Genomic DNA, 16,761 nt, shown 5'->3' on the forward strand with positions numbered 1-16,761 from the left:
TCTCCTCTCTACCATCGCCCATTTCAAGCACTGTGTTCATGTTAGAGAACAGTCAAGCAAAAGGAATAAAATAAACAGCAACCACAGACTCATCTCCCAGAGTGAAAGTCACTCTTTGCCCGACTCTTTGCAATTCCACGGACTATACAGTCCATGGACTTCTCCAGGCCAGAATACTGGAGTGGGCAGCCTATCCCTTCTCCAGGGGAGCTTCCCAACCCAGGAATCGAACCGCGGTCTCCTGCACTGCAGGCAGATTCTTTACCAGCCCAGCCAGCAGGGAAGCCTCTATCCCTCAGAAGAATCCCCCATTAATCCACTGAAGAATTCTTTCTGATCTTTTCTTTTTGTTGTTGTTTAGTCAAACCACGCTAAACAGTCGCTCAGGCTGTTAGTCACTCAGTCTATACACATATGTATACACCTTCTCTGGTAGAAACCAGAGTGAGTCCTCTTTACATAAAATTTTGTAAACCCCTTCCTAATTTCATTTTAGTGTATTTATTTCCAAATAAATTACTTACAAATTCAGGAAAAACTACAAAGCACAACACTTAAAGGCTGTTATAGTTACATGTTGTTATAAATAGTTATAAATAATAATTATAAATAATTTTTTCTTTTTTGAAAATTTTTATTGGAGTATAGTTGGTTTAAAATGTTGTGTTAGTTTCGGGTGTACAGCAAAATGAGTCAGTTATACATACACATATTTCCACTCTTTTTTAGATTCTTTTTCCATATAGATCATAACAGAGTACAGAGTAGAGTTCCCTGAGCTATATAGTAGATCCTTATTGGTTATCTATTTCATATATAGAAGTATACATGTCAATCCCAATCTCTCAATTTATCCCTCTCCCCTATAATTAATTTTCTAGGTGCACAAAATTTGCTATACACTTGATAAGCTTAGCCTCATTTATTCTTGACAACATGATGAAGTGAGGATGACTGTACCCACTTTAAAGATAAGATGACTGAGGCAGACCAAGCATAGGTATTTCACCCATATTCTCACAGGTATCAAGTGGCAAATACTGAAGGTGAATCAAGCTTAAGTCTCTTAATCTACACCTTCTGCTTCTACAGAATTGTTCCCTTTGTGTGTTTGAGGTTGAAACTCCAGCTCAACCCTCATGTGGTACCAGACCTGCCTTTTGAATATGCTGGGTAGACATGATTTCTCAGTAACATAAAAAGTTCTAAACATGCTCTCATCCTGAGAGTGAAGAGGTCATTCTGCTCAGCCACTGCTATGTCCCTGTTCGGCTAGGGATCCTGCTGGCTTTGCTAAGGGTTAGGAAATGTTAGAAGAAAAGGGCTGAACAGAGCACAGGTCTGGATCCCAGGATGGGGCCCTTCGTTCAAGCGTCTTATGGAAGGCTGTCTTGGTGCCTAGCACTGGGGGAGCAGAGGTCACCTAGACGAGCCTGACCCCTGCTTCCTGGGGCCTGTGAGGTCTGTGGAAGCTGGCAACTACAAAGTAGCAAAATCAACATTATAGAAAAGCACCCAGAAGAGAGAGAGTCAATCACTTGGCGATCCTGAGGAAGGCTTAGTGCAGCTGAACCCTGAAGGATGAGGACCAGTTAGCTAGAGAAAGGGAGGTTAAAGACTGTGTCCGGTAAAGCAAGGAATGTAAGTAAAGGCTCAAAGTCAGAGTTAGATCCATTCCAGGAAGTGATAATAGTTAAGAATGGCTGGAGTAAAAAGCTGGGGGAGAGTGATGAGAGGTAAGGTGGTAGAAGATCAGAAGAATGGGCAGAGGGATGGTCACATAAGATCTTGGAAAGGAGTTGAGACTTTATCCGACAGGCAAGTGGTCACAGAGGTCTTTTAAGCTGGGGGACACTGGATGGACACAGAGTCATGCTTCCTCCCCATGCCTCTAAATAAGGACCCTTGTAATTAAGTTTATGCCAGCTTCTACTTGCCAACAAACAAGAGAGAATATGTGTGCCTCTGAAGCCAGATCTGTCACAGCACTGGCTATATTGTTTACAGAACCTCTTAGTGTTTAATACAGGGCTCAGGGTAAGGAAATGCCAGCCCTTTTGTTATCCAGAAAGGACCAGGACCCTCCCAGGGCATTTCCAAACAAAAGCCAGCTGGTTTAAATTTGGTGTACCAACCTCAAACCAGGTTGGGACCATGTGGCTTCTGGCTTCCTGGTGACAGTTCTGAACAGTGCTAATTAACATCCATTGTCACTCCTGTCCACTCCGCCCTCCTGGCCAAGGCCAGAGACTCGCCCATCCCAGTGGAAACTGGGCCCCAGTGGCCGATAAGACTGTCCTTTCGCTCAGGATTCTGAAGCGGGGCCCATGTGCACCGCGGCACTCCCTCAGAGTTCAGGCACTACCTACAGGGAGATCCATCCAGATCACTGTTTGTGCAAGGCTTCCAGGTGGCTCCTCTTGGAGGCACAGTGGGAAAAACATGCTTTAAAGAAGACTGCTGGATGACAGCAAGCATCCACAATTATCATCCTTCCATAAACCATGACTGTAAACAGTGTCTGAATAGGAAAGAAAACATTTCATCTCTTCTCTAGTAGATAAAGCTTTGGCTCTGCATGAAGGGGCTTACAGAGACAAACTCCACAGAGGACAAACCAAGAGGTGTGTCGCCATGTTGAAAGGAAGAGGCGAGAACTCCATGGTTCTGGATCAAGGGGATACCCGCGTGAGCAATTCACAGTACAGTACTATTCCTATTTTGGGTTCCTGTACTAAATGTGCACTAAAGACAGCCTCTCTTGGGAGGAGTTTTTCTCGGTTGTCTGTGTTTTCATTCTGATCCTCAAAGCCAACAGTAAAAATCCCTGATTTGGGCTTTCCAAAATAGGGCCAAGAGAAGAGAGGGAATAAATAGAAAGAGGGGGATGGGAGAGACAGATTCTCAGTATAGAGGGGGAGTGAGAAGGAAAAACAGTCACACATTTGGAAGGAGATGGAGCTGAGGGATCATCCTCACTTGGCCTTGCTTATCATAATCAAAGTTCTGAAAAGTTACAAAAAGCTGGCTTCTCCCCAGAGCTACAGACTCATAGCCAACTGTATACCTGACACCTCCACAGGGATGACTAGCGGGATTCTCAGACTGAACTCGTCCAAAGCCAACTCCTGATTTCCTTGGCCAAACCCATTCCTCCCCCATGGGGTCCTTCCCATTTCAGCCGATGACGCCACTGTCCAACTGGGCCAAAAACTTAAGAATTATCCTTGACAGCCATCATTTCCTCAACCCACCCCATCGCTAATCCACCAGCATGTTCTTCTGGCCCTATCTCTAAAATATGCCTCAAGTCTAATTCCCCATCTCCACTGCTCTGGCCCTACTCCAGACTCCACTGTCTCTCCCCCAGGGTACAGCAACAGGCCCTGGCCCCACAAATCCCCTTCCTTGTTATCTAGACTCCTGACAGCAGCCATAGGAGTCTCATAAAGTATAAAGCAGATCATCTCTGTGCCTAAAATTTTAAAACAGCTTCTATTTAGAGTTAGCATAAAATCCAGATTTCTTACCTGACCTCTAAGACTCTCCCTCAGCAGGCCCCCGCCTACCTGGGTGACCTCATCCCCATCTACTATCCCACACGAAGCTCATCCACTTAACCCTCCCCAGGCACTTGCACTTGCTGTACCCTCTGTCTGGCACACCATTTATCCAGTTTTCTAAGGATGGCTCCTTTGACCATTCAGGGGTCAGCTGTCTGAACTCATTTCCTCTCATTTCACCTGGTCTTTACTTTCTTCTTAAGATTCATCCATATAGAATTCTGATTTATTTGTTTATTTTGTTCTCTATCATTGAAATATTGGCTCCACAAAATGTTACAAAAAGCTGGTGCCCATGTTATCCAGAGCAGTACTCCCAGAACCAGCAGACAGGTCTGTGATAGCCATCCCTGAAGCGAGGACATTCACCAATGTCTTACTGAGATTCACTTGCCTCTATACTTGGGTAAGACAACAGCTCAACATGGGTGCGTGCTCACTGTATAAGGAGGAAACAGAAACCAAAGAATTCAGCTATTTGTCCTGGATCAATCTGAATCCAGATTTATTTGCTTCCGAAATCTTTGCTCTTAACAACTGAACACAACGCCTTTTCCTGTAAAGGGAAGGGACCTCACAGCTGCTCAGAGGCCCTCCTCTGGAAAGATACCTCTAATGGGTTGTTTGTATCTATGTGGCTGGGACAGGTTGAGGATGGGGTAGGGAAGTATATGATTGCCCTATGAGGTTCCTGGCAAATGCACAGAAGTTAGCACCAGCAGTCTACCCAAAACAATGCCAAAGTTCTAACTTACATTTCAGTATACAGACCAGGGATGCAGATGTAGAAAAAGTAAGAAAATCTAGAACTATACAAATAATATGAATAATGTATACTGCAAAGCTTAACGCAAATCTAATCACCTAACCTCAACCCATTAAACTGCAAAACTTTTGTGAAAGAGTCTCTTTTGTTTTCAAATGTTTTTCATAGAAGTTTTAGTTAACAAATGTACATTTTGATGAATAACAGGAAGTCGCTAGGGACTGGACTCCGGCTGTAACCAGAGATGCTTCCCTAGTTCTCCTTCTGCATTCAACTGGCCATTTTTCCTCCCCTTCCTCCACCCCTTTTTATTTCTTTTAAATCCTAGCTCTTGAATGTTTATTCTCTTCTTTAGTGACTTTTTGGACTTCATATATCATGTAAGAAAACAGAATCAGCAATCATTTGGTAATTACCAAGGAGTAATTAATGCTGAAATTAGCCACCTATTACAAATGGTCTGCTCATTTTTCTCCATAACATCAATTTATTTACCTTATTCTCTTACAGAGCCTCCTGTGAACTCTGGGTTACAACTACTCAGTGTGATAAACCACATGTAGCCTGGTGCTTTATATTTTACTACCCTTACCTAGAGATTTCTTAAGAGTTCCACGTCTAAGAGGTGCCTCTGCATGAGATGCTACAAAAGCACATCATTGAACACTCCACTTTGCAATGACACCAGATCTGAGGGACCCCAGAGTCTGGTCCTTGGTGTCTACCTCGCCAGGTGAGGCCCTAGTTCTACCTTTGGTGTGAAGGAGCACTGCTCCCTTCGAGTCTTTTCAAAGACTCGTTTCCCCTCTGACATAAGGCAGGATGAAAACAGTGACCAAGTTCCAGCCTTCTGAGGGCAGTAAGGTAGGCAGTGATGTTGCTGGTGTTACCTGGTGTGCATACCCTTAGGGAGCAACAGTGTTCTGGGAAGATCCTCACAATAGTCTGTCCCATCTTCATCCTCCTTATCACTACACACTACTGAAAAATCACTTTTTTTCTATAGAAAAAATGCAGTTTATAACAATTTTCTACCTCCACATCACCTTGGAATCTTACAAAGAACAGTCCAAGGGCCCTGAGAGGTGAAGGGCACATGTCTGATGAACTGGAAAGGACAAACCAAGGAAGAATGACCACTACGGTGGGGAGCCAGGGTCCTCAGTGGGCCTGTGGCATATGAAGAAGAGGGCTCCTAAGTGTGAAACTACCAGTATCAGCCAGAACCTTTGATTTGGGAGCAAGCCTTTTTGTGTATAAATAATATGAAAATTCTCCAAGCCAGGCTTCAGCAGTACATGAACTGTGAACTTCCAGATGTTCAAGCTGGTTTTAGAAAAGGAAAAGGAACCAGAGATAAAATTGCCAACATCCGCTGGATCATCGAAAAAGCAAGAGAATTCCAGAAAAACATCTATTTCTGCTTTATTGACTATGCCAAAGCCTTTGACTGTGTGGATTACAATAAACTGTGGAAAATTCTGAAAGAGATGGGAATACCAGACCACCTGACCTGCCTCTTGAGAAACCTGTATGCAGGTCAGGAAGCAACAGTTAGAACTGGACATGGAACAACAGACTGGTTCCAAATAGGAAAAGGAGTATGTCAAGGCTGTATATTGTCACCCTGCTTATTTAACTTCTATGCAGAGTACATCATGAGAAATGCTGGGCTAGAAGAAGCACAAGCTGCATCAAGATTGCCGGGAGAATTATCAATAACCTCAGATATGCAGATGACACCACCCTTATGGCAGAAAGTGAAGAGGAACTCAAAAGCCTCTTGATGAAAGTGAAAGAGGAGAGGGAAAAAGTTGGCTTAAAGCTCAACATTCAGAAAATGAAGATCATGCCATCTGGTCCCATCATTTCATGGGAAATAGATGGGTAAACAGTGGAAACAGTGGCAGACTTTATTTTGGGGGGCTTCAAAATCAATGCAGATGGTGATTGCAGCCATGAAATTAAAAGACACTTACTCTTTGGAAGGAAAGTTATGACCAACCTAAATAGCATATTCAAAAGCAGACATATTACTTTGCCAACAAAGGTCCGTCTAGTCAAGGCTATAGTTTTTCCAGTGGTCATATATGGATGCGAGAGTCAGACTGTGAAGAAAACTGAGAGCTGAAGAATTGATGCTTTTGAACTGTGGTGTTGGAGAAGACTCTTGAGAGTCCTTTGGACTGCAAGGAGAGCCAACCAGTCCATTCTAAAGGAGATCAGTCCTGGGTGTTCTTTGGAAGGACTGATGTTTACGCTGAAACTCCAATACTTTGGCCACCTCATGTGAAGCGTTGACTCATTGGAAAAGACCCTGATGCTGGGAGGGATTGGGGGCAGGAGGAGAAGGGGACAACAGAGGATGAGATGGCTGGATGGCATCACTGACTCGATGGACGTGAGTCTGAGTGAACTCCGGGAGTTGGTGATGGACAGGGAGGCCTGGCGTGCTGTGATTCATGGGGTCGCAAAGAGTCGGACACAAGTGAGTGACTGAACTGAACTGAATATGAAAATTTAATCTCAAATTTCATGTTTGAAAACAATTTAAAGGATCACACTGTGGAGCTAGGAATGCTGGCTTGCCTGCAGCCCCTCTTGGTCTCCTCAGAGAGCCTTAATGTCTCCATTTGTAAAATGTCAGAAAATGGACCAAATGCCTACACAAGCTGAAGCAGGACCATTTCTGGAAGGCTGGGTATAAGTCCCAGCTCCAGTCTTTATTAGCTATGGACCATTAAATTCCTTTCTCAACAGCTACATTTCTTTTTTCTAGAGTCTCTCAAATCATGGGAAGCATTCTTCTATGAACCACAACTTTCTTTTCCCTACAGGGAAACAACCTCACAGCCTGGTGAAGAGTTAGGCTCAGACATCAGACCAACTGGACCTGAATCTGGCTCTGCCACCTGCTAGCTGGCAACCTAGGGTAAGTCTCTCTCAGTCTCAGTTTCCTCCCTTTTCATGCACCCTATACAGCTTTCAGTTCAGTTCAGTCACTCAGTCATGTCCGACTCTTTGTGACCCCATGAATCGCAGCACGCCAGGCCTCCCTGTCCATCACCAACTCCCGGAGTTCACTCAACCTCACGTCCATTGAGTTGGTGATTCCACCCAGCCATCTCATCCTCTGTCATTCCCTTTTCCTCCTGCCCCCAATTCCTCCCAGCATCAGAGTCTTTTCCAATGAGTTTACTCTTCACATGAGGTGGCCAAAGTATTGGAGTTTCAGCTTTAGCATCATTCCTTCCAAAGAACACCCAGGGATGATCTCCTTTAGAATGGACTGGTTGGATCTCATTGAAGTCCAAGGGACTCTCAAGAGTCTTCTCCAGCACCACAGTTCAAAAGCATCAATTCTTTGGTGCTCAGCTTTCTTCACAGTCCGACTCTCACATCCATACATGACCACAGCTTTAATGAGAGTCAAAAGAGATAATATACAAAAAAGTACTCTACACTTTACCTGGCACTTACTAAGCAGTTGTCATCCTTAGTTGTTATTAATGATAGTAACACCACCTAAATCTTCACAACTCTTACTCTTTCCACTGTAATTCTCAAGTTCTATGGAAAGTACACAAAAATGTCTCTGCTAATGTATAAATGAATAAAAAAGGTACTGTGAGTACAAGCACACACACACACAAGAATATTATTCAGAATAAGAAAGAGAGAAATCCTGCTATTCGCAACAACATCTATGGACCTTGAGTATATCCTGCTAAATGAGACAAGTGAGATAGAGAAAGACAAATACTGTATCCTATCACTTAAATGTGGAATTTTTAAAAAGTGAAAATCATAGCAACAGAGTCAAAAGAGGGTTAGCACGGGCTGGGAACTGGGGAGCTTGAGAGCTATTAGTCAAACAGTACAAAAAAAAAATGAATTACACAAAGGTATCAGAATAAATGCCAATTGCCTTCTTCTACCTTTTCTGAAATAGCAAAACAAATTTAACTGCCATTTTTCCTTACTCTAAACTATCATTCTGGTTTCATAAATTTAACACTTGGAAATGTAAGTGAGGTTAAGAGATTTCTAGTGGAAAAATGCTATGGGTCGGAACTTCCAAGGAGGGCTCAGGCCACCAGTTCTCTTTCAAACAAGGAGAGAATGACCATGAGCTTATTAAAAAGGGACAGGTTAAGCAGACAACCAAGAGAGACTCATGTGGAGTTTCCATTTGACCTAATGATGACGGATAGGTTGAGAACCAAACACAGAGACCCCTCTTTATTTGCACAGCTGGAAAACACTCCATTTACCATGAGTTTTGAAGGAGAATCAGGCAGTGCTTATTTAAAATCTTGGCACACTGAACATTACAGAAGGTCATCAAGGCTTTATGGAGTATCTGGGCTAGTTGGCCCCTCTTTTCAGTTTTCTCAGTTCACTTGTTTATCCAATAGTGTGAACGCAGAATTTTAAATTCCAATAAGCCATTCTACAGTGGCAATGATTGTTTTAATGTATTTAAAATGGTTTGCTGCTTTGCCTCATTAGGGCTGGTTCCCTCAAGATAGGACCTACTTATGCTTAAAATGAGACAAACCAATGAGCTCTAGGCCTCTCTGGATTTTGCTAGTGCATTGGAGGAGACAGAGAACTCCTCTAAGGGCTATGAATATGCCCAGACGCTTATTTCCAGAGGTCCGCTGACTTGAGAACTGTCTCGTGGCTTCCAGACTTCCAAGAAGGAAGCTTGGCGCCATAGCCGGTCCTTGACCTGGCCCGGGGACACTGTGCTGGCCGTGACAACTCCCGCTCCTCCCTAGGGCCACTCTGGCCAGTCAGCCAACAGACTTCTCTCTGGGCTGCCCTGTATCTGCTCTGGTCCCCAAATGCTAATGTTTCATTTCACTGAAGAACTTGGCTGAGTCAGAGCAAAAATATGTGGTGGGTGGGGAAGAAGCCTCCCTGGACCTCATGTCACTTGAGATGAAAAATGTTATGCTGCCTCCATACTATAACAATCTGAGAGTATAAACAATGATTTAATTAATGACCATAGAAGAATACTTGCTCACCGACGTTACGTGGTCTAAACCTCATAACTGACGCAACACAAAGCCGATGTTTATATGGGCACAGATGACTGGAACCTGACATTTTGATGGCAACTGCTACTTTGAAAAGTGGCAAACAATGGCATTTTATTCCCAAGGACCTTTAGAAGAGAAGCAGAGTAGGGAGGTGGGACTATTGTGAAGGACTGACTCTGGCAGGGAAGGAAACAACTGGATTTGGACAGGAAGAGAAGGAGAATCACAGCAGAATCAAGCGGCTGGGCCAGACAAGCAGCTACTATTACCTCCTTGGATTTTCCAAGTGCTGCACTCAGAACTTACAAATCTATATTCTATGGCCGGGCCCTGAAATACTCTGAGCTGACTAAAATGTCTTCAAAAGGATGCTTCAAGGATTCTTATAAACAATGACTAAAACTAAATTATGGTGTAATATTAGCTGATTAAGACAAGACTTCAGTAATTTTCATTAGCTGGACACAGACAGTGGTAAAAACAATATCCCATGACTAAATGCATACTCGCTGATGGGAAGAATTGCAGTCTGATGTGGCAGAAGTAACAGGAAAACTTTTAAAAATTAAAAAAATAATGGAAAGGAGTTTTTTTTTCAAGACCACAAAATCAAGGAAAAAATGGGGAAAGTGTAGCTCATTCAAATGCCAACAAAGTTCCAAAAATTATTCAGTGGTCTCTTTACTCAGAGGCAATCTAGGATCCATGCAACCTTCATCTCCCTGTGCCTACTTTCTTTCTATATTCCCCCCTCAAATGAAGTCAACTCTGAGACAATCAGAATTACTAATACCTTTGAGTGAGGTGGGCCGGCAAAATTAGCTAAAATAATTTAACATGTTATTCTAGAGATTCAAGGAAATGTTCAAATCTTTCAAGCAGAGTTCCACTTTTTAGATAAGGAAGTTGAGACTTGCTTCAGGTCGAAGCAGATAATTAAAGACAATGTGAAGCAAAGAAAAGTGAGGCAGAGGTTTACTTGCTGGGCTATACACATATATTCTGAGAAGTTTCCAGATCCATTTACCCTCAATGCTGAGTCCTGCAGAGCATGTTTGTTAGTATTTTTCTTTGCGAGCTTATCTCTGCCTATGCAATTCAGGATGAGGAAGACCTTGCCCAATCTGGGTATCATAATTTTGCAGGGAGTGGGGGCGGAGAAAGAAGGAGGACTGAAATCAGAATTTAGAGTTGCTAATCAGTTAGGATCAGAGAAGGCAATGGCACCCCACTCTAGTACTCCTGCTTGGAAAATCCCATGGACGGAGGAGCCTGTTAGGCTGCAATCCATGGGGTCGCTAAGAGTCGGACACGACTGAGAGACTTCACTTTCACTTTTCACTTTCATGCATTGGAGAAGGAAATGGCAGCCCACTCCAGTGTTCTTGCCTGGAGAATCCCAGGGTGGATCCCTGGTGGGCTGCTGTCTATGGGGTCACACAGAGTCGGAAACGACTGAAGTGACTTAGCAATCAGTTAGGATATTAAGAAGAGGTGGCAAGAATACATAGCAGAACTATGCAAAAAATATTTCATGACCCAGATAACCAAGATGGTGTGATCATTCACCTAGAGCCAGACATCCTGGAGTCTAAAGTCAACTGGGCCTTAGGAAGCATCACTATGAACAAAGCTAGTGGAAGTGATAGAATTCCAGCTTTACTTTTTCAGATCCTAAAAGATGATGTTGTTCAAGTGCTGCACTCAATATGCCAGCAAATCTGGAAAACTCAGCAGTGGCCACAGGATTGGAAAAAGTCAGTTTTCATTCCAATCTGAAAGAAAGGCAATGCCAAAGAATGCTCAAACTACTGCATGATTGCACTCATCTCACATGCTAGCAAAGTAATGCTCAAAATTCTCCAAGCCAGGCTTTAACAGTACATGAATCGTGAACTTCCAGATGTTCAAGCTGGATTTAGAAAAGGCAGAGGAACCAGAGATCAAATTGCCAACATCCATTGCATCATAGAAAAAGCAAGAGAGTTCCAGAAAAAACACCTAATTCTGCTTTATTGATTATGCCAAAGCCTTTGACTGTTTGGATCATAACAAACTGTGGAAAATTCTGAAAGAGATGGGAATACCAAACCACTTGACCTGCCTCCTGAGAAATCTGTAAGCAGGTCCGGAAGCAAGTTTGAACCAGACATGGAACAACAGACTGGTTCCAAATCAGGAAAGGAGTATGTCAAGGCTGTATATTGTCACCCTGCTTATTTAACTTATATGCTGAGTACATCATGCAAAATGCCGGGCTGGATGAAGCACAAGCTGGAATCAAGATTGCTGGTAGAAATACCAATAACATCAGATACGCAGATGATACCACCCTTATGGCAGGAAACTAAGAAGAACTAAAGAGACACTTGATAAAAGTGAAATAGGAGAGTCAAAAAGTTGGCTTAAAACTCAACATTCAGAAAATGAAGATCATGGCATCTGGTCCCATCACTTCATGGCAAATAGATGGGGAAACAATGGAAAAAGTGAGAGACTTTATTTTTTATGAGCTTCAAAATCACTCCAGATGGTGACTGCAACCATGAAATTAAAAGACGCTTACTCCTTGGAAGAGAAGTTATGACCAACCTAGACAGCTTATTAAAAAGCAGAGACTTACTTTGTCAACAAAGGTCCATCTAGTCAAGGCTATGGTTTTTCCAGTGGTCATGTATGGATGTGAGAGTATCAAGAAAGCTGAGAGCTGAAGAATTGATTCTTTTGAACTGTGGTGTAGAAGACTCTTAGGAGTCCTTTGGACTGCAAGGAGATCCAACCAGTCCATCCTAAAGCAAATCAGTCCTGGGTGTTCATTGCAAGGACTGATGCTGAAGCTGAAACTGCAAGACTTTGGCCACCTGATGCGAGGAACTGACTCACTGGAAAAGACCCTGATGCTGGGAAAGATTGAATGCAGGAGGAGAAGGGGATGACAGAAGATGAGATGGTAGGGTGGCATCAGCAACTTGATGGACGTGAGTTTGAGCAAACTCTGGGTATCGGTAATGGACAAGGAAGCCTGGCTAGCTGCAGTCCATGGGGTCACAAAGAGTCGGACACTACTGAGTGAATGAAGTGAACTGAATCAATCTCAAATGGAGATGATATAAACTCATTTTTTCACACAGGTGTTATATGAATAGATGAGTATGATAGGCATGCGATAGCTATTTTTGATAGGCACATGCCCTAGCAGAGAAGGTCTATCTACAGACAAGAAAAATGCCTTGGAATATAAAAAGAAACCAAGAAGAAAAAGAAAAACAAAAGCACAGCCCCCTTGTCAATCATAAGATACACGAGAGTTCCTTCCTGCTCTAGGTTCTGACTCACTCTCTTCTCTCCAGAACACTCTTTAATTTCAGGGAGCAACTTTGCTTGCTTGCAACTAAAAGAACTTTGTCTTAAGTTCACCAAAACTAAAGCTGAGACCTGCCAGCCCTTCCTTGAGTCCCCTCTCTTCCACTAACATACACTGGAACTTTTATAAAGGATGACTTAGCAGGCAATGTACAACTAGACTACCCGTATCTACCAAAACCAATTTTCTGTACAGCAGGACACAGCTTAGTACAGTTCAGTCACTCAGCTGGGTCTGACTCTTTGCAACCCCATGGACACATCTTCCTTTATTAGTATTGGTAGTCTATTTACTCATTTTTCAAACCTTAAAGAAGCAGCCACTCTATGTACAGCAGCAGACTGGGGTATGTCAGAGTGCTCAAGAGGAAATCAGATTGACAGGCTGTTCTCAGGGACTGTGTAGCATCACAGATCAATATATCACCAGGAAATCATATGCAGCATTTTTGTGCCAGGCACTGAGGTACCAGCTTTACCTGCATGGCCTCATGTCAGGCTCACAGCATGTGTCTGGGGCAGGTATCATCATTACTCCTGTTCTTTAGGTGATATAACTCAGACTCAGGTAGGTCTGGTAACATCCACTACCATAATTAGCGTTTGGTAGAAGCTGGATCTGAACTCAAGGAGTCTGGGTTAATACTCAAGGAGTCTAGATTCCCCCACCTATCTACCTCCTATGTTTTGCCTTCTATGGTTGTATGTAGAATGAAAAGAAGCCCTTGGTAGATTGGAGGCCCTATTCCTTCCCTCCCTGTGCCTTTCCCAAAGCTCTGCTTCCAACACACATCAGGGGATCATTCATCAACTAACTTATGAATGTAGAAAAGTCAACCATTATTGAGCACTTTCTATGCCCCAGCACTTAACTAGGCACCTCATCTGTACCATTTCATTTTTTAGGCCTTATATTCAATAAGAATCAAAGGAAAAGCTATTACTACCCTCTCCACTTGGAAAATCAGACCACTGAAGCAGGCTACATAACTAAGTTAGTTATGTAGGCTAAGTTATGCTATGAGAACATATCAATCTGGAAATCTCAGTGGCTTAACACAAAGGTTCATCAAACAGACTTTATATCCATCACAGTTTGGCAGATGGCAGAGGACAGGGTGAGTGGAAAGGCATCTGCCCCATGTGGCCACTCAGGAACCCAGGCTATCTCATCTAGCCCATCATGTCACTTCAGAGCTCACAAGAGTAGAAGAGAGTGTAGACACCACCACATCAGCCCATATGTGTTTTATCTCATAAATGACCCAGGTTGGATTTGCTTATAGCCTACTGGTCTACTGAACTAGTGCAAGGTGGCTGAGAATGGTGAGCACATGGATATTTCAGTTCAGTTCAGTCGCTCAGTTGTGTCCGACTCTTTGCGACCCCATGAATTGCAGCATGCCAGGCCTCCCTGTCCATCACCAACTCCCAGAGTTCACTCAAACTCATATCCATCAAATCGGTGCCATCCAGTCATCTCATCCTCTGTGCACAGTAAATCGTTCTGCCATAGTAATTCTCCCAAGGTCACTCAGCTACTAAGGAATAGAGTGGAAAAGCTTAAGCATTCCACTTTACTATAACCTCAACGTTTATATATACATTTTTGGAGAAATCTGTTCCAAATCGATCATAATCATTTAGAAACACCCAGACCTTATCTAAGAATTCACAGCCTTCTGGTAGAATTCTCCACTTCCTCATGACTATCTCTATTTCTGCACATCCACAAAGAAGTTATTCAGAACTGAACTCATCAGGGGACCTACCTTTGTTGGCACAGGCCATCCACTTGAGATTGTCTGCAAAAGCAGCCTCTCGTCCAATGAGGTATGTGAAGATGCGAACCTAAGAGGAAGAGGAATGCACGGATCAGTGGTTTTCACTTTTCACCCTCCAGCCCAGACCACAAGCATGGCTCACACACATGTGGTTTACCTCTTTAATGCTCCATGCTCCCCATCTGTAGAAACATATTTAAGACATTTGAAGTACAGTCAGCTAGAAATATATTCAAAACTGGGGTCTTTGATCTTTGAAACCATGTGGCACTGGTGGTGGTTGTTTTTCGGTGTGCAACTTGCAACAGAGGAAAATAACTTGAAACAGGAGACTGGCAGCATTGTGGGCCTGGGTTTGCTACACACATATGGACAGAGACCATCCAGGTCTGGACCAAATCGGCAACCATTTTCCTCATCTGTACAGGAAGTATAAAGTGTGCTCTTCTTGGGAATAGAAACATCACTGAAAGACCCTCAGCATGCCCCCCTCCCTCAGTGGTGAGGACAGGCTGCAGACACTTTCTTACCATCTGTTGTGGTAATTAATTGGAATGAGAGGCACAGCCTGTAGCCAGGAGACCAAAGAAAACCCTCTCTAGCCTTCCTAAAGTTTGGCTCGTAAAGAGCCAAGAACACATGTAAAACCTTGAATCTCTCATTTTCTACTGCCTTCTCAAATCTCTCTCATAAGGCCAGAATTCTTTGAAATAAAGTGCAGCCCACTTCCCAAAGTTGCACATGAGGGTTAGATGGAAGAAAAACAAGAAATAAAAAGGGTTACAATCCTCTAGTTTAAACTTTGGGCTTCCCAGGTGGCTCAGTGAGTAAAGAACCAGCCTTCGATACAGGAGCATGCCAAAGATATCGATTCAATCCCTGGCTTGGGAAGACCCACTGGAGGAGGGCACGGCAACCCCCTCCACTTGCCTGGAGAATCCCATGGACAGAAGAGCCTGGCGGGCTATAGTCCATAGGTCGCAAAGAGTCAGACACAAGTGAAGCGACCGAGCACAGCACACAGTTTAAACTTCACATGGTACATGGATCGGCACCACACAGTCCAAGCATAACTCTCCCGGCAGGTCAAGTCAGTCCTTTGAACAACAGTTTGTGACTGAGTAAAATTCAGACATGGTATTAAATGAATTATGTTCCATATGTGGCCCCAAAATCTTTCCAGGTGATGCCCCTTCCACTCAGTCAGTCTGGGTCAGGAATGCCTACGGTTCCTTCAGAACCTTCACTGCGACTATAGTGAACTAGTATCTCACGCGCTTACATCTGTGAGGTTGAGCTCCACTAGACCGTCCAGCTGACAAGGAAAAGGGTGGTTCTGCTTTGATGGGGCACAGAGCTTGGAAGTGGATAAAAATGTAAATACTCATAGCTGACTGTGAAAATGAAGACTGTTTTAGTTATGAGTACCCTCTTATCTGAGACATAACTTGAAGACCAGTTCTTATGGGATGGTTTATTTCCAGCTTAAAGAGATGCTCATATACACATTATCACTGTGCTGCCTTAGTCTTTTCTCGTCTATGTTCAGTGAGGCAGTCATTTCATCTGTCACCGAACCTGCAAGGGGGCTTCCAGGGCATGAACAGACACACAGGCCTTTGCCTCTTCCGTTTTCTTAGCTCTTTTGGACACTATTTCCAATGGAATCACACAGGGAGGATGGATACTGTTTTTTGTTGTTTTTTTTTTTAATTGGGAGATTCTGACTCTTTGGGGGAAAAACAAAAATAGAAGATGCAACCTCATAGGCCTCACCTAGCCCTAAGTGGTTACCACTGACCTTTCTACACAAAGCTGTCCCCTGTTCACTTTTCCTGCCTGGCCACTGTTATCTTTTAGCTGAAGATGACTGATTTGGGGGAAAATTGAGACTCAATTAAGTAAAGTGACTTGCTCAGTTTCATCAAGTCCTGATATAATAAGAGAGGTCTTCCAAGACCTCAGGATAACACTGAGGTCTCCTCTTAATTTCCTGGAGATGCTGGTTCTGTAAACCCAACCAGCTGCAAGACCTAGAACTAGCACCCACAGGAGCCGAACCAGCCCCAGGCTTTTCTTTTTAAAAAAATAAATCTTCAGCTTTCATTTCTAATTCAAGTTATTTAAAAGGAAAGCTTCAGACTGATAAAAAAAAAAAAAAAAAAAGCTGCAAAAGCAAGTTTTTAACAAAGCAGAAAGCACAAGAGATAGCTCCAGAGAACGAAGCTATGAGT

General features: G+C 43.3%; 1 protein-coding gene across 1 annotated transcript in view; it reads right to left on the reverse strand.

Moving 5' to 3' along the window:
* CACNA2D3 (calcium voltage-gated channel auxiliary subunit alpha2delta 3) overlaps positions 1–16,761 on the reverse strand; it is a 908,562-nt gene that overhangs the window by 281,270 nt on the left and 610,531 nt on the right. The window contains exon 12 of the mRNA XM_055556946.1: positions 14,516–14,594. Coding sequence (XP_055412921.1) covers positions 14,516–14,594 — 79 coding nt within the window. The remainder of the gene's footprint in view (positions 1–14,515; positions 14,595–16,761) is intronic.

This window comes from Bubalus kerabau, chromosome 20 (assembly GCF_029407905.1).
Source record: "Bubalus kerabau isolate K-KA32 ecotype Philippines breed swamp buffalo chromosome 20, PCC_UOA_SB_1v2, whole genome shotgun sequence".
NCBI lineage: Eukaryota > Metazoa > Chordata > Mammalia > Artiodactyla > Bovidae > Bubalus > Bubalus kerabau.